Source organism: Nycticebus coucang, chromosome 17 (genome assembly GCF_027406575.1).
Source record: "Nycticebus coucang isolate mNycCou1 chromosome 17, mNycCou1.pri, whole genome shotgun sequence".
NCBI classification, from domain to species: Eukaryota; Metazoa; Chordata; class Mammalia; order Primates; family Lorisidae; genus Nycticebus; species Nycticebus coucang.
In genome coordinates this window covers 24,989,341-25,015,668 of record NC_069796.1, presented here as the reverse complement: position 1 = coordinate 25,015,668, position 26,328 = coordinate 24,989,341, and the positions used below count along the sequence as shown (strand labels likewise).

The following is a 26,328-nucleotide window of genomic DNA, read 5'->3' as shown; positions in this document are numbered from 1 at the left end:
CCCAGAACATCTGCAGTTCTGGCCAGCCATCTATAAATTGGGAGATTCCTATGAACCCTCAGTTTTGATAGTTCACTGGAATGACCCACAGAGCTCGAGAAAGCATTATATGTAATGATTACAGTTTCATTATAAAAGGTACACCTGGGGCAAGGTATGGACGGGCCCTAGAAGGTCTCCTAGTGATGTCAGGGTATGTCACCCTCCTGGTATATATCAGTGTGTTTACCAGCCAGGAAACCCCACTGCACTTGGATATCCAGAATTTTTATTAGGGTTTTATTATGTAGCCATAGATAATTAACTCCTGTTTAAAATCAGTCTCCAGCCTTCCTTCCGTCCTTGGAGGTACTACAGTGGCTGAAAGGTGATTGGTCTTTGTGCTGAAGCTATAAGCTATATTAACGTATAGTCATCTTGTTAATATCACAAAGGCACTATTGTCACTTAGAAGTTTCCAAGGGAAACTGAGAAGAAAGACAGGATATATTGTGTATTATACCATATTTCTCAAATAGAAAACTAAGAAAAAAACTAGGACAAAAAACTTCTGATGTCACAACCTTCTTTTTAAAATTTTACTTTTTTATTCAATAAAAATTTGATAGTAAATTACCAAGTGCTTCTGAGGCACTTGGCCAGTGTTATTATTGATGCTGTAAATTTTTCATCTTTCTAAAATATTTGATAGTAAAAATGTCTGTATATTGTAGATGGCAAAACAGTTACTTGCTTTTAGCTTTCGTGTTCAATGGAAGAACTTCTATAAGGAAGATCAGGAAAGTGCCTTTGGCCTGTGTGTGCATCTGTTCCACTAGTTACTTACTGATCTTACATGTGGTACTCAACTGAGTGTACTCAAACACTATCTATAAAACAAGGCATAGTTGGGAGAATTAATTATTCAGAACCCTTGTTTTCCAGCATTCTAATCCAGAAAGGCTAATTGTATAGTTGTCCTTGGGCCCCTGAGCCTTGCAAGGAAAGTTTGATGAAGGCAGCACATTGATAGATTTCTGCTTCACTCCAAGTTCAGTTGCTTGCTGCCATTTTTTATATTCCAGAAAGTTTTGTAGTCCCTGCGGTCTCAGAGACAGTGACTGAAGGACAGATTTCTGTTTTAGTTACAAGGTTCATTTGTTAGTTCTCTAACTGAACAGCACTTTTTCTCACAAAGACTTTTCTTTCTCCCTGATAATAAAAAGTATTTATGGTTTCCATCAAATTAAGTTTCTTACTTTTTATTTCCTTTTTTTTTTTTTTAACCTTAAGGAAAGGAGCTCCAACAACTTCCCTCATTAGTGTAGCTGTCACAAAGTAAGTAAATGTGGCTTTTTCTTTCCTGGGTTTGGAATGATCTTGAAAGGGTAATTGATAGGCCTCTGACATTTTAATCCCATGTGAAAGTATCATATTTCTTAAAGCATGGAATTTGGATAACTTCTTTCTCCTTTGGTTATAATAATGTATTTATATCATTTTTACAGTTTATAGATCTCTTCCAGAGCAATATCATTTAACTCTTTAGAATCATGCCAGATACTGCTATAAATGTTGAACTTTTTTTTTTTGTTTGTTTTGTTTTATTGTTGCAGTTTGGCCAGGGCCAGGTTCGAACCCGCCACCCTTGGTATATGGGGCCAGCACCCTACTCACTGAGCCACAGGCACTGCCCCTAAATGTTGAACTCTTATAGACATGTTTTGGTCACTTAGAAAATAACATCTCTAGTGGAGAGGAAATATTTTTTGCAGTTTAGTGACTATATTTTATAACTATTCAACAAGTGAATAGTTTTGAGAATAGATTTCTACCCAACTAATACATTTTTTTGCTTTTGCTTAATGACTATTTATTCTTGCTCTGTTGCCCCAGCCAAAGTGCAGGTATGTGATCATAGTTCACTGCCACATCAAACTCTTGGCCTTCAGCAGTTCTTCTGCCCCAGCCTTCCTGTTGGCTGGGACTACAGCTACACACCACCACACCTAATTTTTCTGTGTTTAATAGAAATGGGGTCTCTTGTTCAAGTTGCTCTCAAACTCCTGACCTCAAGCAATCCTCTTGCCTCGGCCTCTCAGAGCACTCGGATTAGAGCTGTGATCCACTGTGCTCAGCCTCTGTTAAGCAAACAGAACTTGTTATTATACTAATTGGCTGATTCATCTAACGCTGTTTAAAATATATTGCTTATTTTGGTTTAAAAATTATTAGTGTAGGCTCAGCGCCTGTAGCTCAAGCGGCTAAGGCGTCAGCCACATACACCAGAGCTGGCAGGTTTGAGTCCAGCCCAGGCCTGCCAACAATGACAACTACAACCAAAAAATAGCTGGGCATTGTAGCAGGTGGCCTATAATCCCAGCTAGTTGGGAGGCTGAGGCAAGAGAATTGCTTAAGCCCAGGAGTTGGAGGTTGCTGTGAGCTGTGAAGCTACGGCACTCCAGGGTGATAGCTTGAGGCTCTGTCTAAAAAAAAAAAAAAATTATTAGTGTTTTACTCATTTGTATTTGAGAACAACTCTGATGAGTTCCTCGAAGCAGTATTGTTTATTTGTCATTGTAGAGTTTGAGAGTCCTGTGTCCTCCTGACTGATGTAGCTGGGCCTCCCATGTCATTTGGAGTTTAAAGGAATATAGAATAAGGTGCCTTCCCGTGTGGGGCTGGGGTGTATTTTCATGTTCCTTCCTTGGTTGCATGTTTGCTTTCTCTGATTTAACAACTGTTTTTCAAGAGCTTATGGTAGATTGTGTATGAAAGAGGGTTTTGTTTTTTTTTTGAGACAGAGTCTCACTATGTCACCTTCAGTAGAGTGCTGTGGCGTCACAGCTCACAGCAACCTCAAACTCTCAGGCTTAAGTGATTCTCTTGCCTCAGCCTCCCAAGTAGCTGGGAATAGAGGCACCCACCACAGTGCCCGGCTATTTTTTGGTTGTAGTTGTCATTGTTGTTTGGCGGGCCTGGGCTGGATTCGAACTTGCCAGCTCCGGTGTACGTGGCTGGCTCCCTAGCCGCTGATCTACAGGCACCGAGCCTGAAAGAGGGTTTTTAATGTTATAAGATTATTTGGAACAGTGGCTTAGGAATGAAAACATATGCTAAAAGAGAGGTTAGTATGTGTTAATGTTTAATTGAAAGAAATATATGACATTGAGGAAACAATAACCTCTAAGGCAGGGGTGTTGAAATTGCATGTTAGAACAAGTCAAAAGGATGAGATTCTTGAAACAATTTTTCAAAATAAACTTTTTTTTTTTTGAGACCGTCTTACTCTGTCACCCTGGCTAGAGTGCCGTGGCATTAAGCCTAGCTCTCAACAACCTCAGATTCCTGGGTTTAGGTAATCTTCCTGCCTCAGCCTCCCGAGTAACTGAGATTACAGGTACCCTCCACAACACCTGGCTAATTTTTCTATTTTTAGTAGAGATGGGGACTTGCTCTTGCTTAGGCTGGTCTCGAAATTCCTGAGCTCAAGGGATCCTCCTGCCTCAGCTTCCCAGAGTGCCTCCTCAGTATAAGTTATTGTGCAGGGCCCACTTTTATTATTTAAAATAAATTTTTTTTTAGAGACAGTCTTACTTTGTCACCCTCAGTAGCCCTCAGTAGCGTGCCGTGTGTCACACTCACAGCAACCTCCAGCTATTGGGCTTAGGTGATTCTTTTAGCTGGGACTACAGGTGCCCGCCATAGCACCTGGCTATTTTTTTTGTTGTTGTTGCAGTTTAGCCGGAGTCGGGTTTGAACCCGCCACCCTTGGTATATGGGGCTGGTGCCCTACTCATTGAGCCACAGGTGCTGCCCAGGGGCCCACTGTTTTTTTTTAAACAACAGAATAGTTAATGTGGACATAGTGAGCTTGTATAACTGGTTAAAATATTATTTGTTTTGATACTAGTTTTACTTCATGCCCTTTTTTTTGTTTTGTTTGGTTTCCTTTATACAACATGTTCATATAGGTCTTTAATACATGCTGGTTGATATTTTTCAGAGAATTGGAAATATCTGATTTTGCAATGGAAGATAATAAGTAAAATAGTGCTAGATATTTTTGGAATTAGCCAAGGGTGGTGCAGGGCCCACTGGGAGGTTTTCTTAAATTCAACAAAATGTTCAGATTCATTGGACGAGTTCAGGTAACACATGTCCCTCTGTCTATTCAGAAGGATACAGGGCAGGGATGTGGTTTGCAGGGACAGCATCAGGGCAGTTGGTGTTCCTGTAGCAATCACTGAGGTGCAAGGAGATGAGGTCCACAGGGAACAGGTGTAGGGATTACCTCAGCTTAAAAGCCAAATGCTCCACAGAACCTCAAATCTCTTACATCACTTCTAAAGGCATAGCTTTCAGGTGCCACAAAGGACATACAGTTCCAAGTGTCACTGCATGCAGGGAAGGCCAAAAAGCATGGCATTTCCATTGATAGTTCACAGATCATTAGCCTAGTTCAAGAACATTTGCTGTGATGTCTAAGTAATGTTCAATTTTTTACATTTATCAGATGACCTGGAGAACAGAGGTAGAATTTTATTTATTTATTTTTTTTCAGAGGTAGAATTTTAATCTAAGATTAGATTCCCATACCTTAGGAGAACGGGTTTTGTTAACCTACACCCACAGGCACAAAGCAAAATCCTTACCTTTCAAGAGAGTACTGTCTACTTGTACAGACAATACATATACCTAAGCTTCCAGAGAAGAATCGGATAAGCCAAAACCTGGTCTTAGACATGATGCCTGCAATGCATGATCTTGATTGGATTCCAGATTGGAAGAAAAGAAAACACTTTAAAGGACACTTTGGGGGACAACTGGGGAATTTGTTTAGGAACAACAATGGTATCTGTTCGATGGCATGGGGGTGGGATTTGGGTCTTTTTAAAATTTAAACAAATTGGAACTTAGCCAGCAAGTTGATGTTACTGATGATGAATAGAACCCTTGCTCTAGGCTAGGCACCTATAGCTCAAGAGGGTAAGGCGCCAGCCACATACACCAGAGCTGGTGGGTTTGAATCTAGCCCGGGCCCGCCGAACAACAATGACAACTACAACCAAAAAACAGCTGGGTATTGTAGCAAGTGCCTGTAGTTCCAGCTACTTGGGAGGTGGAGGCAGGAGAATCGCATGAGCCCAAGAGTTTGAGGTTGCTATGAGCTGTGATGCTACAGCGCTCTACCCAGGGTGACAACTTGAGGCTCTGTCTCAAAAAAAAAAGAACCCTTGCTCTATTGGTCCTCTGGAAACTCAAAGTAAATAAAAAACTCCTGTTTCAGAGAAACCAGAAGTACTTTGTAGCTCAAAATTAGATTGAAGTATGTAACTGTATTTCTTTTTTTTTTTTTTTTGGCCTGGGCTGCGTTTGAACCCACCACCTCTGGTATATGGGGCCGGTGCCCTACTCCTTTGAGCCACAGGTGCCACTCATAACTGTATTTCTTAACTGTAACAGCTTAAACTGTAGGAGAGAATGCTTTGCTTGTCCGTGGTGCTTTGGCCTGAAGTGTATTTCCTGGCTACAGTAGTTTGGTACGAAGCCAGTGGACACTAGTTGGGCTCCTTCAGGGTTTGCAGGGTAGGCCCAGCTCCCTCTGTTGTATGCCTTTGGCACCTGCTCTAGGCTTTGGCGACCTCTTCTTCCTGTGTCACTCTTTACCATTTTGCTAACTGAGCTCTGCTTTGCAGAAACGTTTTACCAAATCTCTCATTTACCGTTGGGACTAACTCTTATTTGCTTTATCTTTCTAGGTCTTATTCCTTTTTTGTTTTCTTTGTATTCCTTTTCTATTTCTTTACTATCACTTTGATGGATTTGTGGTGGGAGACAAAAAAGGCCTGCGATCAATCTGCTATCTTGAACCAGATAGATGTGCCTTTGTGGTTTGGCAGGAAATACTTAAAACGATGATCATTCGAACTACCCGAGAAGTGCTTGGCATCTTCTTATGTTCTGTGTTCTTTTCTTCTTCTTAATGTTCTTTTAGAAAAGAAGTTCTCTAAATATTTGAAAATCTCTCTTATTTGTGGGAGAAATCCAGGTCTCAGTGTTTAAAGGTAGAATCTTTATGTAAAAGGTTCTTTTTTTTTTGAGACAGAGCTTCAAGCTGTGGCCCTGGGTAGAGTGCTGTGGCATCACAGCTCACAGCAACCTTCAACTCCTGGGCTCAAGCGATTCTTCTGCCTCCGCCTCCCAAGTAGCTGGGACTACAGGCGTCCACCACAACGCCGACTATTTTCTTTGGTTGTAGCTGTCATCGTTGTTTGGTGGGCTTGGCCTGGATTCGAACCCGCCAGCTCAGGTGTACGTGGCTGGTGCCTTAGCCGCTTGAGCCCGAGCCTGTAAGAGGGTTCTTAATCTTGGAAGAACATTTAGGAACGATGACTTAGGAATTGGAAAGTGGGCTGAAAAAGAGAGTGGGTAGTATGTTTGGGAGAGAATGTTGGTAAGAGGAGAGTCAAGTGGTTGGGGTTTTATTTCTCATTTTTCCTAATATGTATGAGGAAATTAAATTACCGCCTTTGTAATTGCTTTTTCCTTTCTAGGATAATAGCCAAGGTTCTGGAAGACAACAAACTGCCTGGTGCCATTTGTTCCTTGACTTGTGGCGGAGCAGATATTGGGTAGGTTAATAGGCTAAGAACATCCTTCTGTTGAATGACGCCAGGTCCAGCTAGAATCACCTTTACTAAAATAACAAAACTCAACAGCTAAGGAGATGAGGCTGGTTCTCTGGAATCGTGATTATGGACCTCATTGGGCTCTTACTTTGCATAACTTCTGTTGGAAGATGAGTAAGAATTATTTCTTTAATTGCCTTCAGCTGCTGTTGGTAAGGTGTTTATATTCTGAGATAACAAACTGCTATTATGGTGGGCAGTCCGTGACTTCCTGATTCTTGATTTATAAAGGTGTTTATAGGCAGTTCTTGAGTTACAAACATCCACCTTACATACAACTTACAGATAGAGGCTATTACAGTAAGTCTCTGGGTTACAAACATCTGACCTATGACTCTCACCAATAGAAGCTATCTATAACTTGCAATGTGCCTATTCCAACTTAAGTACAAATTCAACTTCAGAACAAATCTATAGAATCTCTCCTTTGTAACCCCAGGGGACTACCTGTACATATAAAGCAAAGCCATAGAATTGTAGCCTGGGGTCTTATCTCCCCCATGAGTACCTAGTCCATTGTCTGAGTTCTTTAGCTGATCAAACAGAGAACCCTGGGAACACAGCCTCTGTTTTTATTATTTATTTAGACAGTCTCACTTTGTCACCCTTGATAGAGTGCGGTGGCAACATTGCTCAAAGCAACCTCAAACTCTTGGGCTCAACTGATCCTCTTGGCTCAGACTCACAAGTAGCTGGGACTACAAGTACCCGCCTCAGCGCCCGGCTATTCTTACAGTTTTTCTATTTTTAGTAGAGACAGGGTTTCACTCTTCCTCAGGCTGGTCTTGAACTCCTGAGCTCAGGCATCCACCCTCCTCATCCTCCAAGAGTGCTAGGATTAACAGGTGTGAGCCATTGGGCCCAGCCTATTGTTTTTTTTTTTTTGCCATACAATTCACATACCATGGAATTTTCCTTCTTAAAGTGAACTGTTAGTGGGTTTTAGATTACGGTGTTGTGCAGTCATCACTACTGTCTCGTTCCAGAACATTTTGATCATCTCAAATGATGATCAAATGATCATACTCATTAGCAATCACTTCCCATTCCCCTCTCTCACCAGCCCCTGGCAACCACTACTGTACTTTCTGTCTCTGTTACTTTGCATATTTGGGGTATTTTGTGTAAGTGAAATTGTAATATATGGCCTCTTGTGTCTGGCTTCTTGGCCAAACATCATAGCCTCTTTTAGTTGGAACTGACTGTAATTGCTCCGAACTGTGAAGAAAGCTGAGGTTGTTTTTACCAGCTTAGACTTTGATTAGGTGAAGTTTCCTCGGAGTGGAGTCTTATAACCTATACTGTTGTAAGGGTTAGTTTACATCCCTCACTTACAACATACTACTCTTCTCACTGAGCCGTTTCAAAAAGGAGGAATAAGTTATTCTTTTTTTCATATAGATGAGAAAATATTAGACAATACAACTCCCACATCTATGGTGCATAGTCAAGTATTACCTAAATGTCATTTAAAACATGAGAATTGTATCCTTTGACTTACTCTATTCTTGCAAACTGGCGTCTAATGCTTTGTGTTGGCCTTGGAATAGCTCAGATAATTAGAGTGGCATATACAGGAGTGCTTTAGGCAGCAGCCCCTGTGAGTGTGAAGGCTCCTGTTTGTAGGGTTGAACCGGGGCGGCCCTCCCGAGGTATTTGAAGTTCTCCAGCCCTATGTCGGACAGACGCTGCCCTGCTTGGCTCACACTGAACGCTTTGAAGCACTGAACAAAGAGGTTCTAATCAACAGTGTCTGTGCCCTACATTCCTTAGAAGCACCTGGAAATCCTAGCGTAGCCTTTATAAATCAATTTCCATGAGGAATATTTTAGGATATTTTCCTAAAGGCTTTTCATTTTTTTGAGACAGAGTCTCATAGCTCATAGCAACCTCAAATTCTTGGGCTCAAGTGATCCTCTTGAATAGCTGGGACTACAGGTACCTGCCACAATACCCAGCTATTTTTAGAGATGAGGTCTCGCTCTGGCTCAAGCTGGTTTCAAACTCCTGAGGTCAGGCAATCCACCTGCTTCAGCCTCCCAGAGTGGTAGGATTATAGGCGTGAGCGACCACGCCTGGCCCTACGGTCTTTTAAGTTATTACTTTTTAAAGGACTTACACAGAAGGTTAAGAGTCTGTAAAATACCTGGAATGCTCAGCAAGGAAACCCTGAGATTCTGTCACCCCGTTCCCCACTCTGTGTAAGAGACTTTCTTCCCTAACAACCTTCCTCGAGGTGATTTGTGTGCAGAGTGCTCACAGGGCAGGTCAGCCTGTCCTGCTGCATGGTTCTCCTTGTGAAAAATTGATTTCCGTTTCACAAGGACCTTCCCTCGCTCCCCTGGGATATACGTCCTTGTACTTTTGACTGCTGTTCCAGGGGCAGACATCAGTGTTTTCTTGCTGGGTACCAGTAGATGTTGCCACTGCTTGGTTTGTCTGCCTGAGTGATCGTGTCTGCTCCTCTGCAGCACAGCAATGGCCAGAGATGAGCGCGTGAACCTGCTGTCCTTCACTGGGAGCACGCAGGTGGGAAAGCAGGTGGCCCTTATGGTGCAGGAGAGGTTTGGTAAGTGTTGACTTTCCAATGAGGATTTTAACTCCCTCAGAAGGATGGATGTGAAATCTGAAAGTTGACTTGACCTTTCCTTGGAGACACTGGCCATGTTTATTTAAATGTTCAAGTGAAAGAAAAAATACAGTTATTTACAGTTATGAGTAGTTGAATGATAGGGAAGTCCTTTATTTAATTATTTATTTATTAATTTATTTTCAGAGATAGTGTCTCACTTTGTCGCCCTTGGTAGAGTGCCATGGCATCACATCTCATAGCAACATCCAGCTCTTGGGCTTAGGTGATTCTCTTGCCTCATTCTCCCAAGTTGCCGGGACTATAGGTGCCCACCACAATGCCTGGCTATTTTTGTTGTTGTTGTTGTTGCAGTTTGGCTGGGGCCGGGTTCGAACCCGCCACCCTTGGTATGTGGGGCTGGTGCCCTACTCACTGAGCCACAGGTGCTGCCCTATTTATTTTTTGAGACAGAGTCTCACTATGTCACGCTTGGTAGAGTGCTGTGGTGTCACAGCTCACAGCAACCTCAAACTCTTGGGCTTAAGTCCCTCTCCAGTAGCTGGGACTACAGGTGCCCACCACAACGCCCAACTATTTTCTGTTGCAGTTGTCGTTGTTTAGCTGGCCTGGGCCGGATTCGAACCCACCAGCCTCAGTGTATGTGGCAGGAACAGTAACTACTTGTGCTATGGGTGTTGAGCAAGCCAAGTCCTGTATTTAAACAGCATAATTTGGAAAAGAATGTCATGTTCTCTCTAAATGACGATGGTAGACTGATACATAAAATAAAAGATATTTGACATTCATACAATAGTCACTCCACTTTATAAATAAGAAAATAAATGAGAAACTAATTGGGATAGTATATAATTTGAGGCCTATCCCGATAATGGCAGGTGCAGTAGTTACTGAACTTGCCATTAATTTGTGTTCATGGTTTTTTTTAAAAGGGAGAAGCTTGTTAGAACTGGGAGGAAACAATGCCATTATTGGTAAGGCTACTTCTTTTTTTGTTTATATTGTTTTCTGCTCACAATATCCTCAATAGCCACCCTGAATATATAGAACTTGTTTAAGAACTCATCCCTTCTATGTTGTGTGAGCCTGGGATCTAATTCCCATGTTGAGAAATGTTACTTGTAAGACAGAATAAAGTGTGATTTAGGTACTTATGTTTGGAAATTGTTATCTGGGGCTTAGAACCTGTGAATGGAACTTCTGCTGAAGTACGACATTATTTCTTATTTTTCCTTCTGTTTTTTGAAAACTGATCCCATGTTTCTCTAGAACAGCGGTTCTCAACCTGTGGGTCTCAACCCACAGGAACTGTATTAAAGGGCTGCGGCATTAGGAAGGTTGAGAACCACTGCTCTAGAACAACCAAATAACTCTGATTAAGTGACCTGATCATTCCTTTAGACTTCAAAATCATTATTTTGTCTTTGGTGGACTATCGAATGCTGTTATGTTGAGAAGGGACACTTCCTTAAACATTTTTTAAAATCACTTTCCCTGTAGCTTTAGAGATTATTTAATTCTCTTTTTCAATTGTTTGAATTTCTAACAAAAGGAAATTGTTTACCAACCTAACTAATGTAATGAAGATCAGTAGGTTGAGATGTATTAATAATAGAAGCATGGCTTTTGTGATAAAAACACAAAACTTGCTAATTTCTATATTGCCATCATCATCATGTTTGCAGTTTTTGGCCGGGGCTGGGTTTGAACCCGCCACCTCCAGCATATGGAGCCGGTGCCCTACTCCTTTGAGCCACAGGCGCCGCCCTATTATCATGTTTAAATGCCTAGATATGCACACCAGATGTATAAAAAATGTGTGGTGAAAGTTCCAAAGTTCCAGGTGAACTTTGATTCTAAAGAGAGACTTTCATTAAAAAATATTGGCGGTGCCTATGGATCAAGGAGTAGGGCGCTGGCCCCGTATACTGGGGGTGGCGGGTTCAAACCTGGCCCCGGCCAAAAACTGCAAAAACAAAACAAACAAACAAACAAAAATATACATATATAAAACTTAGTGAGCGATGGTGTGTGCTAGGTGCTGTGACCAGCTGTTTCAGATGCATTATTTCATTTAATCCCCCACAACAATCTTATGAAGTAGATAACCATTATTAATCTCATTTGAAGATTATACTCTGAGACTTAAACTGATTGTGTGTCTGAAGTGCCAAATGCTGACCTTTTATTGCCAACCTGACCTCCCCAGTTACCTCTGGGCCCAGGGAAGCTGACATCAAAATAGGCCATGGGGTGAGGCTTCAGGGAAGTTCAGCGGAGGCTCAGTAGCAGAGGCTGAGAGAGGGACAGTGAAGAACTCAGAGGAGTGAGAGCCTTAAGTTCCCTCTGTGCTTGGGTAAAGCTCATAGAGCTCATTGCTTTATTTTCTTATAATCTTTCCTGGAAGAAAAGTGTGCCTCTCCCCAACACACACACACACACACATATATAAGTTTCTGTGATGTTAATTGCTTACTTTGCAATGATAGTTTTGGTATTCTCTTGTAGTTTTTATTTTATTTTTCCTTTTATCGACATGTATAATAATAATAATTTTACGTATTTATGGGTACGTGTGTACTTCCTAAAGACCTTGTTTTATACCAGTGACTAAATTCTTTGGTTACTTTGCTACCCTGATGGGCATGTCTGTGCTTTTCTAAGGTTTTGAGGATGCAGACCTCAGCTTAGTAGTTCCATCAGCTCTCTTTGCCGCCGTGGGGACGGCTGGCCAGAGGTGTACCACTGCGAGACGCCTGGTGAGTTTGTCTGCAAGGCTGTGTGAGATTGTGCTGCTCTTTAAACACTGTTTTTTAAACAAAGTCTGCTGTTAGCGAGGTGTCATAGAAGAATTGCTAGAACGATGTGTTCCCTAGACGGGACTTGCAGATGTGTGGTTTAACTACACTCCCTTCTGTGGTGTTGGCAGACGTTGCTAATTAGCCAGTGATCTGCCTTTCTCCCGCCCCAGCTAACCAGACTCTCACTGCCAATCGACTGGAGATGAGACCCATTTTCAGTCCTACTCTTAGAACAATGTGGACAAAGTCCAGTGCCACTTAGAGACTAAAAGAAGGTAAACATTTGAAAAATTCTAAAACAGTTACCTAAAAGATAGCCTTGCTTTATAATGAAGCATTTAAGTAGTAAAACATTTTATTTATTTATTTATTTTTGAGACAGAGTCTTACTTTATCCCCCTCGGTAGAGTGCCATGGTGTCACAGCTCACAGCAACCTCAAACTCTTGAGCTTAAGAGATTCTCTTGCCTCAGCCTCCCAGGTAGCTGGTACTAACAGGTGCCCGCCGTAACGCCTAGCTATTTTTTTTTCATTGCAGTTGTCATTGTTGTTTAGCTGGCCTGGGCTGGGTTTGAACCCGCCAGCCTAGGTGTATCTGGCCATCACCGTAGCCACTGTGCTACAGGTGCCAAGTCAAAGCATTTTAAAGATTTAAATTTTTGGCTCAAATCAAGTCTCGAAGTGATGTTGATGTATTGCAAAGCAGATGACTGTGTTTGTGTTTTCTATAGTCTGCGTGCATATAGATGGGGGAGATTAATATTAAGTATATATTAGGAGATGTGGTTTAGCTTCAGTGTGGGGTTTGGGAATTTTAATCTCTAAGATTAGTTGGATTTCAGTTTAATATGAAGTACCACTTTCATTTTCATGACTTGTGGTACTGAAAAACTATGTATACTATGAGCAAGTTTTTTTTGTTTTTTTTTTGTAGAGACAGAGTCTCACTTTATGGCCCTTGGTAGAGTGCTGTGGCCTCACCCAGCTCACAGCAACCTCCAACTCCTGGGCTTAAGCGATTCTCTTGCCTCAGCCTCCCGAGTAGCTGGGACTACAGGCGCCCGCCACAACGCCCAGCTATTTATAAGCAAGTTTTAGAAAGGTACATTTGCCACTTTTTATTGTTGAATTTTTCCGTTTGTAATTAAAAAAAGTACAATTACAGAGCAATTTGCTTTAGATTTTTGTTGCTAGGGAATATCACAATTTGGGAAAGGTAAAGACCGAGATGGTGGCTCACATCTAATCCTGCCCCTCCGGGCAGCAGAGGCTAAACAATCACTTGAGCTCAGGAGTTCCAGACCTGCCTGAGCAAGAGCCAGAACTCATCTCTACTAAAAATAGAAACATTAGCCGGTGCTTATAGTCTCACCTGCTTGGGAAGCTGAGGCAGGAGGAACGCTTGCACCTAGATATTTGCTTATGTTTTCAGACATTGTAATATTTCAATAACCACTTAGAACTCTTAATCAGTATGATTAAGGAAATTATTCATTGGTTAAAAATGTATACATTTATTTCACTATTCCTTGTATGTTTTTGTTTTTTTTTTCCACTTAGTTTTTACACGAAAGCATCCATGACGAGGTTGTAAATAGACTTAAAAAGGCCTATGCACAGATTCGTGTTGGGAACCCATGGGACCGTGAGTATCTGGTTCTGTTTTCAGAGATATCCCTTTGTGACAGCTGGTGTTGAAAATATTTCTGATTTTCTGAGTATTGGAGTTTTTCTTCCCCCTTTGCGGAGGGGCCTGAGGGAACATGAAGCAGAGGATTAGGCAGCAATTGAAATGACGGGTCTGCTTCTTGGTTGGGACTCTGGGTGCTTGACATTGGCTGGAGGGTGAGAATGGGAGGTGTTGTTTGGGATGAGGTTTGGTGAGCTTTTCTCTTTTTACTGCTGTTACCTTCACCCAAACCACCACCAACCCTCTCGTGGAAAGTTACCTTCCTGCATTCACTGCTGCTGCCACCGTAACCAGAGTGGTTTTTTTTTTTTTTTTTTTTTGTAGAGACAGAGTCTCACTTTATGGCCCTCTGTAGAGTGCTGTGGCCTCACACGGCTCACAGCAACCTCCAACTCCTGGGCTTAAGCGATTCTCTTGCCTCAGCCTCCTGAGCAGCTGGGACTACAGGCGCCCGCCACAACGCCCGGCTATTTTTTGGTTGCAGTTTGGCCGGGGCTGGGTCTGAACCCGCCACCCTCGGTATATGGGGCTGGTGCCCAACCGACTGAGCCACAGGCGCCGCCCACCAGAGTGGTTTTTAAAAATGCAATCGGATAATTCACTCACCTGCTTAAAATACTCCAGGGACTTCCTTTTAGACTTTTAGACTGAAACCCAGATGCGTCTTCAGCAGGCTCCTAATCCTGCATAGTCTGAGGTCTGCCTCCTGCCCAGCCCTCTCCTGTGTACGTTTTGCACCCTGTTCCCTGCCCTCTGCCTCCTCCCGCCTCGCTTCAGTGCTCCAGGAGTGCCAGGTGCTGTCCCACTGCCAGAAATGTTCTTACCCAGCTCTTCCTGTGGTTGGCTCTGCTAACTTGCCACTTCCTCATAGAGACCTGCCCTAATCGTCCGTCTTTCTCTGTCCCTGGATCACTGTCAGTGCTCCAGTTGCCAGTAGTCATCATACAAGTCAGCGCCAGTGTCCCCTTGAATTGCACACCAGTACTAAGACTGTGTTGTTTTTAGAGAATTGTCACACTGTAATGAATAAACTGATCCTATCTTTTAAATGCAGTGCTGTGATTAAGTGACAGCTGTTCTTCCCAACCTGGGCTGGCAAACATATTTGGCCTTGCCTATGTCTTTTTTTCTCTTTTTTGCATACTTTGAGTCATACTTTGGTTGGTGAAATGGAAAGCTTTAAACCAAAAGGAAAAGGGGAAGATAGTGGATGGCGCCTGTGGCTCAGTGAGTAGGGTGCCGGCCCCATGTACTGAGGGTGGTGGGTTCAAACCCAGCCCCGGCCAAACTGCAACAAAAAAATAGCTGGGCGTTGTGGCAGGCGCTTGTAGTCCCAGCTACTTGGGAGGCTGAGGCAAGAGAATCGCCTAAACCCAGGAGTTAGAGGTTGCTGTGAGCTGTGATGTCATGGCACTCTACTGAGGGTGATAAAGTGAGACTCTGTCTCTAAAAAAAAAGGTAGGGTTGGGGAAGAAAGTAGGGTTGTTTTCTTTTTTTTCATTCTTGGATCAAGCTAGTTAATGGTGAATTTCTCGATAATGTCCTCTCTCTACCTCGGGGCTTTTTGATATAATTGTGTTTTTACTTTTAGTCTAGGACTAGTTGCTATAATACTGATGACTTCTGATGTAGATCCTTCACTTTCAGTTCCTGCTCTGTGACCACATCTCTTCATTTTATTCCATTTAAGACCAATGATGGCAGTTAAAATGAGGGAAGGTACAAGAACGTAGAAACCAATCAAGAGGGCTGGGCATGGTGGCTCATACCTGTAATCCTAGCACTCTGGGAGGCTAAGGCAGGTGGATTGTTTGAGCTCAGGAGTAGGAGACCAGCCCGAGTAAGAGTGAGACCCTGTCTCTACTAAAAATAGAAAACCTAGCTGGATGTTGTACTGTATTCCCATAGTCCCAGCTACTCAGGAGGCTCAAACCCAAGAGTTTGAGGTTGCTGTGAGCTATGATGATACCATAGCACTCTACCCAGGTGACAACAGTGAGACTCTGTCTCAAAAACAAAACAAAACAAGCCCCAAAGAAACCAATCAAAAGGCTAGTTTTTGGAAAAGCAGGGCATTGTCTCACAAACGTGGGCATCCCCTTTGCCCCTCGGCCACGGGAGAAATCTTCAGCCCATCTGAACAGACAGCTGTTGGATTGCTGCCTTGGCAGGGTCTGCCTCCTGCCTGCTCTGATGGGGCCCTCTCAGTCAGTTTGCCATCTGAACACTGCCTCATGCTCAGTGGCTCCACCTGGAGGCCTGGCAGCCCTACCCGTTTCTATAATAAGGGAAGTTTATGGGCGGACCTGTTCATTTTCGTATTATCTGCAGCTGCTTTCACACTACAGTGGACAAAATAAAAAGCATTCCTTTTCTCTGTCCAGCTAACGTTCTCTATGGGCCAGTCCACACCAGGCAGGCAGTGAACATGTTTCTGGGAGCCGTGGAGAAAGCAAAGGAAGAAGGTGGCACAGTGGTGTACGGGGGCAAGGTAAGGAAACCTCTGCCGTGGGTTGTGTTCGCTTTTCCCTTTCTTTCCCTTAGGCATGAGCGGGGCTTTGGGCAAACTGGGAAAGGGTCTCCATTTGACATCCTTCTTGTCTCCTGTATTAATAAGGGGACATAAACATTTTAAAGAATGACAACAGAAAATGCAGGGGGCATTTTGGGGAGGACACACAAGAAACTCAAGAATCTTGATTGCCTTTGAATTGAGTCCACCAAAAAGAGTATGGAAAGGAGATCTCCTTTTCATGGTACAGTACAAGAGTTTGTATTTGGAGAGGATAGAATCTATATATATTAGTTATTTTGTATTGGTTATTTTTAAAGGTCAGTTAAGGTAGGGAATAAAAAAATAGATACTGCAGCATTTTATCTTAATTAGCTCATACAGTGACAGTTGTGTATTTGTATCGGTGTGTTTCTTTTTTCTTATATTGGGTTTTCTACTGTAGCATTCAACTTAATCTTGGTAGAAATAGCCCTTTTCCCTTTCATGTAATATTTAAGTTACATAATGCAATATGGCATTACAATGGCAAATACAGCTGCCATGCCCAGGATTGAGAATAAATGCAGTTGACTCTCGGTCAGCTTACAGCTCAGAGGATGAGACCACAAACATAAGGGCATGCTGGAGAGTTGCCTGCCAGCCGGAGCAACTTGTTGTGGGCATCAGAATATTTTATAGGAGGAAAGGAAATTGTTAGTTAAGTGCAGCTGAACTAGTAATTTGGTTACATGAGGTTGGTTAAAAGAGTGTCTATTAGCAATAATAGCCCCTTGGATAAACCTCCTTGGCTGTGACACTGCCACTATGCAAAGCTTTAGCGTGTGGGGCGGCGCCTGTGGCTCAGCGGGTAGGGCGCCGGCCCCATATGCTGAGGGTGCTGGGTTCAAACCCAGCCCCGGCCAAACTGCAACAACAACAACAAAAAAAATAGCCGGGCGTTGTGGCGGGCGCCTGTAGTCCCAGCTGCTCGGGAGGCTGAGGCAAGAGAATCACGTAAGCCCAAGGATTTGGAGGTTGCTGTGAGCTGTGTGATGCCACGGCACTCTACCGAGGGCGATAAGGTGAGACTCTGTCTCTACAAAAAAAAAAGCTTTAGCGTGTGGATTTTGAAGGTTCACAATTCAATCTATAACATAATTGGTATAGATTTCCTATTTTAACATTACATTAATTATTTTATTACATAAATTATATAAATTTTATTTTATTTATTTATTTTTTTGAGACAGAGTCTTACTTTGTCGCCCTCGGTAGAGTGCTATCACAGCTCACAGCAACCTCCAACTGTTGGGCTTAGGCGATTCTCTTGCCTCAGCCTCCTGAGTAGCTGGGCTACAAGTGCCTAACAACACCCAGCTATTTTTTGTTGTAGTTGTCACTGATGTTTTAGCTGGCCAGGGCTGGGTTTGAACTCGCCACCCTCAGTACATGGGGCCGGCGCCTTACCCACTGAGCCATAGGCACTGCCTAAATTATATAAATATTAAAATAACCATTTGCAAAAGTGGTTTTTCAGCGTTACTTGGTGTGACATATGGTATGGCTGTCCATCCCTCTCTCTTCCCTTTTCCTATTTTTCTCTGACCATCTAAATTAGAACCAATAGGAGCAAGGGAGAATTTTCATTCCTGGGAAGAAGTTATTTTGGAGAAATAATTTACCTATAAATGCTGTTTATTTTTTTCTCAAGTATAGACAAAGATTGTGTCCTCTGACCCCAAGTACCAGAAAACCAAATGCTTTCAACCTTTTTATTTCATTTCTCTGCATAAGGTTATGGATCGCCCTGGAAATTACGTGGAACCAACGATCGTGACAGGTCTCACCCATGATGCGTCCATTGTACACACAGAGACTTTTGCTCCAATTCTCTACGTCTTTAAATTCAAGGTAAAAATGAATTGTTTCTCCTTTCTCTAGTCTAATGTTGAAATAAATGATAAGACAGGGCAAAAATGAAAGTGTACTAAATTTCACTCAGTTGGTCTTTAGGAAGGTTTTAGAAAGTCATTTGAATAGTAGAAATGTAAAGGCTCAGTATAAAATGTGACCAGATACACACTTTAAAGCATGTCAGGCTAGCTGCCAGGGACACCAGGATGGGCAGTGTACCAGTGCTGAAGGTCATGGAGTGTGTGGTCCTCCTCTTGTGTCATGGAGTGTGTGGTCCTCATCTTGTGCTCTGAGCTGGGTGGGCCATCGCGTCAGCTTCTCCAGAACATAAGGGCTGGATAGTTTGATCACCTGTGTGCTGTGTATGTGCCCGAAGACAAAATAAGAACATGAAGGGACAATCTAAAGACCTGCAGTTATAAACTCCAGCAGAGGACAGGCTGTGGAGGTTTTAAAAGGTGAAGCTACGGAGGTCTCATTCTCTAGCATGAGACGGGCCCTACTCTTGCCGGCAAATATTTAGGATTAGTTTTGCAACCGCAGAGCTGAAATCAAAATTCGAATGTGCCATCAATAACAGTTGAAGGATGGTGAAATTGCAATTGTCATTGTAATTATATGATTGCATTTCTTTATATCTTGCTTTAAATTGTCTCACATATGGGGACTAAAGAGTGTAATTTTGTTTTATAGAGAGTGTGTGTCTATGTGAGTGACCGTGTGCTTTTGAGCAAATTTAGCCTCTCTAGGCCTCAGTAGCCCAGTCTGTAAATTGGAGATAGTATAAAACTTGTGTGTTACAGGATTAAATAACTGAGTGCATGGTAGGCCTTTAAGTTAGTATTATATGTTGCACGCCGTAAGCACTGGGGAAATATCAGCTGCCATATGCAAGGTCTTGAATGGAAGGAAGACTTTATTAACCTTTTGTTTCTCAAAGTATAATTGGAGGGAAGACACCAAAAAGCTTTACCACTTCTCATAAGTGGAAACTTAATTAGTAAGCTGTTGACTCTTTGGTTTCCTTTTGTGCACTAAAATTATACTGGCACATCTTAAGAAGTGAGTTTAACAATGGTGAACTTTGACCTGAGCACTATGACATCTAACGGCTTCTGATGTCGGTCCTTTTAGAATGAAGAAGAGGTCTTTGCCTGGAATAATGAAGTAAAACAGGGACTTTCAAGCAGCATCTTCACCAAAGATTTGGGTAGAATCTTCCGGTGGCTTGGGTACAACTTTATTTGTTTTGAAAATAATAGTCTGACTTTTGTAGTGAGTGGCCTTTTAAAAAATGAAATCATTTAGTTGAAAATCCATTTCTTAGCATGGAGAATCTTTTGAGTTTGTGTTCAGTTGGTTTATTTGTGTTTGTTATGTTTCGTTTTAAATTTCCTGCCCCTTGTTCTCACCATGCCTCCCTTTTTACGCAGACCTAAAGGATCTGACTGTGGCATTGTAAATGTCAATATTCCAACCAGTGGTGCTGAAATCGGAGGTGCCTTTGGTACGTAGAGAATCATTTCTCCTTTTTAATGTAGGGCGGTGAAGGAAAAGCGTATAAATTTTAGAACACCTTCACCAAGAAACTGAAACACTATTTACATTCTGAAATAATCTTTTGTGAGCTAACATGCCTGAAAAGCTTACATTTCATATTCCAAGGTCTGGCCCAGAGGCCTGCTTTCTCTCCTCAGATGTCTAATCGGATGAGAGCAGAGGCTCTTAACCTGAGATATGTGAACTCCTGAAATAGTGGCATCTGTTTTCTTTCTGGGGAAAAGGATACGATACCCCAAAAAGATTAAGAATCACTGCTGCAAAGCCAGGAAAATTTTACACAAAACATTTTGATTTTAATTTGCAAGCAGGCATAATTAAGTGTTAAACAGCATTTCTGTGCTATTAGGGGGGAGCCCACACAGAAAGAAACAGCTCAAAAGATAATGAGATTATTTTATCTTTCTCTAGGAGGAGAAAAGCACACTGGTGGCGGCAGGGAGTCTGGCAGTGACGCCTGGAAACAGTACATGAAAAGATCTACTTGGTAAGAAAAGGGTTTGGGAAGGCAGGTTTGGCCTACAGCTGTTGGGAATGTGCTTTTTATCTCTTCTGCTTTCTGCACTGTCTTCTTGATTTTATTTTTCTAGCATTGACCACAGCTGTCTCCTCAGAGACTTTTCTAGTCTTGTCCAGCTTCGGCTGGTGCTCAGCACTTCACTCTGAACCTTTCCTCCCTCCCTCCCTCCCTCTTTCCTTCCTTCCTTCCCTCCTTCCCTTTGTCACCCTCAGTAGAGTGATATGGCATCATAGCTCACAGCAACCTCAAACGCTTGGGCTCAAGAGATCCTCTTGCCTCAGCCTCCTGAGTAGCTGGGACTATAGGGACCTCCCACAATGCCTGACTATTTTTAGAGAAGGGGGTCTCACTCATGCTCAGGCTGGTCTCAAACTCCTGAGCTCAAGCAATCTACCCACCTGGGCCTCCTGGAATGCCAGGTGTGAGTCACAGTGCCCAGCTATTCCCCTCCCACCTTGGGTAGAAATAACTTTGATCCTGTGCAGTTTAACAAAGCATGTGGAACTGGGTCTATGGGGTGATGCGTTGTATAAAGAGCATGGATGAGGAACATAGAGATACCCCTCCTGTGCGTTCTGCCGGTCTGTGGGCTCAGTGGGTCTCAGCCTAGCTGCTTTAGTGCCCCCACGGTGGTGCTTCCGTCAGGAGTTGCTGAGGCATTCGTGACTGTGGCTTTTGGGGCATCTCAAACACACATGAAGCCTTCCCTGGCCTCACAATTCTTTTAAGTGTTACAACCCTTTTACTTTTCTTATACACTTGAGAGCCAGAAAGGTGAATATTTAACTATGTTTTTCTCTAGAACCCACTTAATATCTATACTTTTTCTCTCAGGAGAAAGAGCCAGTGACAAGTTAATAGAGAACTTTTTCTTTTCTTTTTTTTTTTTTAGAGACAGAGTCTCACTTTATGGCCCTCGGTAGAGTGCCGTGGCCTCACACAGCTCACAGCAACCTCCAACTCCTGGGCTTAAGCGATTCTCTTGCCTCAGCCTCCCATGTAGCTGGGTCTACAGGTGCCCGCCATAAAGCCAGGCTATTTTTGTTGTTGTTGTAGTTGTCATTGTTGTTTGCTAGGCCCGGGCTGGATTCGAACCTGTCAGCTCTGGTGTATGTGGCTGGCGCCTTAGTCACTTGAACTACAGGCTCCAAGCCAAAACTTTTTATTTTCTAAATTATTATATTTTCTTTATTTCTGTCAAAGAGAGAATATCTGTGTTTTCCCTGATAATTTAATATAAGTTATTAAGATACGAAGAAGAAAGTTATAGGCCCTGTATTCTTGTGCCTACTCAAAAGAAAAACTATGAATAATATGTATGAAATTGTTTCCCTTTTTCTTTTTATAAAACTAGATTCACATCAACAATTTTTTTTTTTTTTTTTTTTTGAGACAGTCTCAAGCTGTCGCCCAGGTAGAGTGCCATGGTGTCACAGCTCACAGCAACCTCAAACTCTTGGGCTTCAGCAATTCTCTTGCCTTAGCCTCCCAAGTAGCTGGGACTACAGGCACCAGCCACAACGCCCGGCTATTTTTGTTGTTGTTGTTGCAGTTGTCATTGTTGTTTTAGCTGGCCTGGGCTGGGTTTGAACCTGCCAGCCTCGGTGTATGTGGACAGCACCCTACCCACTGAGTTACAGGTGCCGCCCACCATATCAACATTGTTTTATATCTTAATTTTTTTCTTTACCAACATTTAACTTGGATAGTTTATCTTATTAATATGTACAGATCTGATACATTTTTTTAATGACATGAAAAAATTCTATATTGTGTATCTGCTATCATTAATTTTGTTTTGTTTGTTTGTTTTTTTCTCCCTAGTACCATCAACTACAGCAAAGACCTTCCTCTGGCCCAAGGAATCAAGTTTCAGTAAATGTGTTTTAGGTGGATACTACTCATTTTTTTTAGGCATTTTACAGCTGCTTCCGAAAAAGACAAAGAAAATTAAGATTTGTCCTGAATAAATATTCATTTTGAATATGACCATGCTAATCCTCCATGACCTCACAGTCCTGAGTAATTCAAGAGACTCATTTTTTAAAAATCAAAATAAAGTTGTTATAGAATAGATATACTTACTAAAAAATGGGTTGGATGAGTTTTTCTGTCACTAGATGTACATGATTTGTTAAAAGTTAATGATTGTTTTATAATTAGAAAGACTAGTACATGCCAGGGTAGAAACTTGGAAAAAAACAGAAGAACATAAAGGAGGCAAAAGTTTTGCTGTATATGGAAGGTGCCGTCCGGGCAAGGGAAGAGTTCTGAGGGTGAGTTTTGATTCACATTACCCCCCCGGCACGTATTGGAAAAGGTGTGATTGAGAAGGCGGTATGTCCCTGATAGCCGGAGGACTCCAGGACAGGGTTCATGTGCAGTGACTTGCTGTGTTTAAAGTGACACCGGACACGGACCACTAGGTACTGCTCTTGCTTGTGATGTCAGCTAGGAAGAGATTTGCAGGCTTTGCTTTGGCCTAGAACATGCCAACAGCCAAGGACCTGAGAGGCAGAATGATGGGCAGAGTTCTGTTGAAAGCACATCTGGGGCGACGCCTGTGGCTCAAGGAGTAGGGCGCCAGTCTCATATGCCGGGGGTGGCGGGTTCAAACCCAGCCCCGGCCAAAAAAAGAAAGCACATCCGGATTTGATTTCTGATGCAGCCTTAGACCATTTACTGCAGTGGTTAGGTTTCTGCAGTTCTCAATCTGCCGACTCCTCAGCAACCTGACAGCATGCACTTATCCTCCCCTCTCCCTGGCAGGCACCAGCCCCCTCCTCCTGCCAGTTTGGACCAGGGCAGAAGCCTTTGGAGGAGATCGGTATTAAAACCACAAGGGGGTTTTGGTGTAAGTTCAATTGCTCATCATAGAAAAATCCAATTACTGAGACAACAAAGATTGACAAAAAAAAAAATCATGTTAAATTTATAAATTGGGACTTATTATAATAATACTCAGATTTACAAAAAACCTAAATTATAAAAACTATAATACTGAGGTTTATAATGGTATATTGGGATTTGTTCAAGTTTTTGTGATTCGTAGCAAAATTCTGTAGTTTATTTCATTCAGTGTCTTAACAAATGTCAAGTTTATTCCTCTAGAATGTGCCCCCTAAATGTATATACATTTTGAGAAAGGAAAAAACTGTATTAAAATTGTAATACTCAAATGTACACCAATAACAAAAGATGAATACAAGTCACATTTAAGCACCTCTTGTAATACAGTTTTTTCCTTTTTAAAAACGTGTATACACGTTTGGGGTACCCTCTGTATTTTATGATTTTGGTTATTATAATTGGGATCTCCCCACATTATAAATGTTTGCAGAGGCCGTTTACTTCCCAGGGTGGATTAGTCTTAAAAATAGAAACACAGATCCAGCAACTGCTCCACACTTGCTATTGGCTTATCGAGAATCCTTATTGCCTGTTAGGTTAGGGTTCTAGAAATCTCGCCACGATTTGGGTTTTTTCTAATTGTCTTTATGCTGCTGACCTGTAGGTGTCACTGTTGGTCAGAGCAAAGGTCTCAGTTTAGCAGGGACGTGAGCTGTGTTGACCCTTTAGTTTCCAGGTCACCATGCTCAAGTATCTGCTGTTAGCAGACAGCTCAGTGGTCCACTTTTATGAGCTGCTTTACTTCCCAGCACCATTGGCACCCCACCTTCCCTACTGCTCTCCTCTCCTCTCTTTCACTTTGTTTAGGATTAATGTAAGGGTTTGTATAATTCGGTTATATCGTTTGTGTTTATTAGGAAAAGTCCAAGCTGTATTTGAGTCCTTTGCACAGAAGCTGTGCCATTTACCCCTATGTCGTAACTGTTAGGTAGGTACTGCTTTTCGTGACACAGATCACCAGAGCTTCAGTTGATTGTCCTTCTTGGAGAATACTTAAGCCTCTAGTAAAAGAGAAAAAACAATGTTTGCCTGTAATTGCATTTTTTTTTTTTTTGAGACAGAGCCTCAAGCTGTTACCCTGGGTAGAGTGCTATGGCATCACAGCTCACGGCAACCTCCAACTCCTGGGCTCAAGCGATTCTCCTGCCTCCATCTCCCAAGTAGCTGGGACTACAGGCACCCACCACAACGCCCGACTATTTTTTTTTTTTTGGTTGCATTGTCATTGTTGTTTGGTGGGTGTGGCCTGGATTCAAACCCGCCAACTCAGGTGTATATGGCTGGCACCTTAGCCGCTTGAGCCACAGGCGCCGAGCCTGTAATTGCATATTTGTATCTTTTAAATTAAGAAATGAAACTACGTTTTGTTTTCTATCCACTCTGTGTTGCTGTCAGTGGGCGTATGTGTGAATTAATTTTATTCTGAACAACTCCAGGGAACATTCTATTTGCTTTGCTTATCTGGTGTTACTCTGTTGCAGGCACTTTTCAAATACTTAGCACATATAACTCCATGTAATTCTCATAACAACCCTTGGAAGTAGATGCTATTATCCTCATTTTATTGGCGAGGAAACGGAGGTACAGAGAGGTTAAGTAACTTTCCCCAAGTCACACAGCTAATAACTGACGGTGCTGAGCTATCCAAGGAAGCTGCATGGCCCCGAGTTAGTGCTCTTCTCAGTGTGAATTGTGTCCCTGAAATTGGAGAGCTCTTGCTTGCCCTCTTGCCCTGCCTCTTTCTTAATTGCTGACCCTTCCTTTTTTCTTTTGTAGTGTTTTTTATTTTGACACAATCACAAACTTAAAAGTTGCTATTACAATGTGAAGAACTCCCCCCGCCCCCAAGCTGTCAACCTGCTGCCCCATTACCCTCAAATACTTGTGTGTGGTTCCTACAGACAGGGACATTTTCCTGGATCCCTGCAATACAGCCATCAAAATCAGGAAGTTAGTCCTGGCATGTTACTCACATCTAATCTCCAGATCCCATTCAACTTTGCTGCTCATCCCCATGTTGTCCTTTACAGCAAAAGGATCTACGTTGTCATATGTCTTTAGTTTCTTGTGGTCTTTTCTCCGTTTTCATGACCATGACACTTCTGAATATACAGGCCACTTATCTTGTAGATGGTTCCTCACCGTGCTGTGTCCTCATGTGACATGAGGCCAGCACAGTCAGAACCAGGGGGAGGCAAAGAGGGTGTCTCACAGGGGACAGGAGATTAGCAACGCAGAGGAACTGATCAACAAGAGAACATTTTTCTTTAGTGAAGTGACAAGACAAAGGAAAAGGACTTGCGTATCTAGGGACAACAAATCGTGGGAAGGCGAATATGAGGTAGTTCGCGAACTCATTCTAGATAAAGTGGTACCTACCTCATGGCTGAATATCACTACCATCACTCTATGGCCAAGGGGAGTGCTTCAAAGGTGACCATAGTGATATTCAGCCATTAGGTAGGTAGCACTTTCTCTACTTGGGAAGCTAAAGACAGATAAAGTCTAGTTAGTAAAGTTTGTTATAGATAGATTGCTCTGGTGGTGTCTCCAGGATGGCGGGATCTCAAATTTGTCTCCAGTGATTAACTGTCATTGTACCTGGTAGAGGAAAGAGAAAAGAAGTTTCTGTAAATTTATTCCTGCTTTTAGGCAAAGGTGAGGTGTGCAGAGAGCTTTTCTTGTATCTGTTTCTTCTTAATTGCCTTCAGCTCAAAATAATTCTTATGTCAAACTGTCACATTTTGAGGTGACATGTTCTGCTACCCTAGAGACCCAAGAACCTTGGCTAAAACTGGTTTGATCTTACATTGTAGTGAGCCAAACAGTTGTACAACAAAACCTCCTCTGATTGAATATGAACCTCTCTCTGTCTAGTTTGAGCTGGTGAACTCAAACTGCTCCCTGAATATTTAAATCCTTTGACTTTCATCTGTGAAAATCCCTGAAGCGCAATGAGGAGATATTCGATTCTATTTAGAGGGTCATCTAAGCATGCTACCACTATCAAGACACATTGGCTGTGAGTCAGGAAAGTGAACTTGGTTCACAATCTCCAACAGGGCCTGTGAGAGCAGATTTACATGTTCTGTGCCCTGTGCCCTTTCTTGGGGCTTAAATGACACATTATCTTTTCTTTGGAGAAAGTAAGAGCGAACAGCATCTCGGAGACCATCTT

General features: G+C 42.4%; 1 protein-coding gene across 1 annotated transcript in view; it reads left to right on the top strand.

Moving 5' to 3' along the window:
* The window catches only part of ALDH7A1 (aldehyde dehydrogenase 7 family member A1), a 43,168-nt gene extending 20,939 nt beyond the window's left edge, over positions 1-22,229 (top strand). Inside the window, exons 7-18 of the mRNA XM_053567386.1 lie at positions 1,273-1,317; positions 6,537-6,614; positions 9,143-9,240; positions 10,194-10,235; positions 11,926-12,020; positions 13,623-13,707; positions 16,137-16,243; positions 18,041-18,157; positions 19,295-19,392; positions 19,594-19,667; positions 20,132-20,207; positions 22,065-22,229. Coding sequence (XP_053423361.1) covers positions 1,273-1,317; positions 6,537-6,614; positions 9,143-9,240; positions 10,194-10,235; positions 11,926-12,020; positions 13,623-13,707; positions 16,137-16,243; positions 18,041-18,157; positions 19,295-19,392; positions 19,594-19,667; positions 20,132-20,207; positions 22,065-22,119 — 970 coding nt within the window. The 3' untranslated portion in view covers positions 22,120-22,229. The remainder of the gene's footprint in view (positions 1-1,272; positions 1,318-6,536; positions 6,615-9,142; positions 9,241-10,193; positions 10,236-11,925; positions 12,021-13,622; positions 13,708-16,136; positions 16,244-18,040; positions 18,158-19,294; positions 19,393-19,593; positions 19,668-20,131; positions 20,208-22,064) is intronic.
* Positions 22,230-26,328: the final 4,099 nt, after the last annotated feature.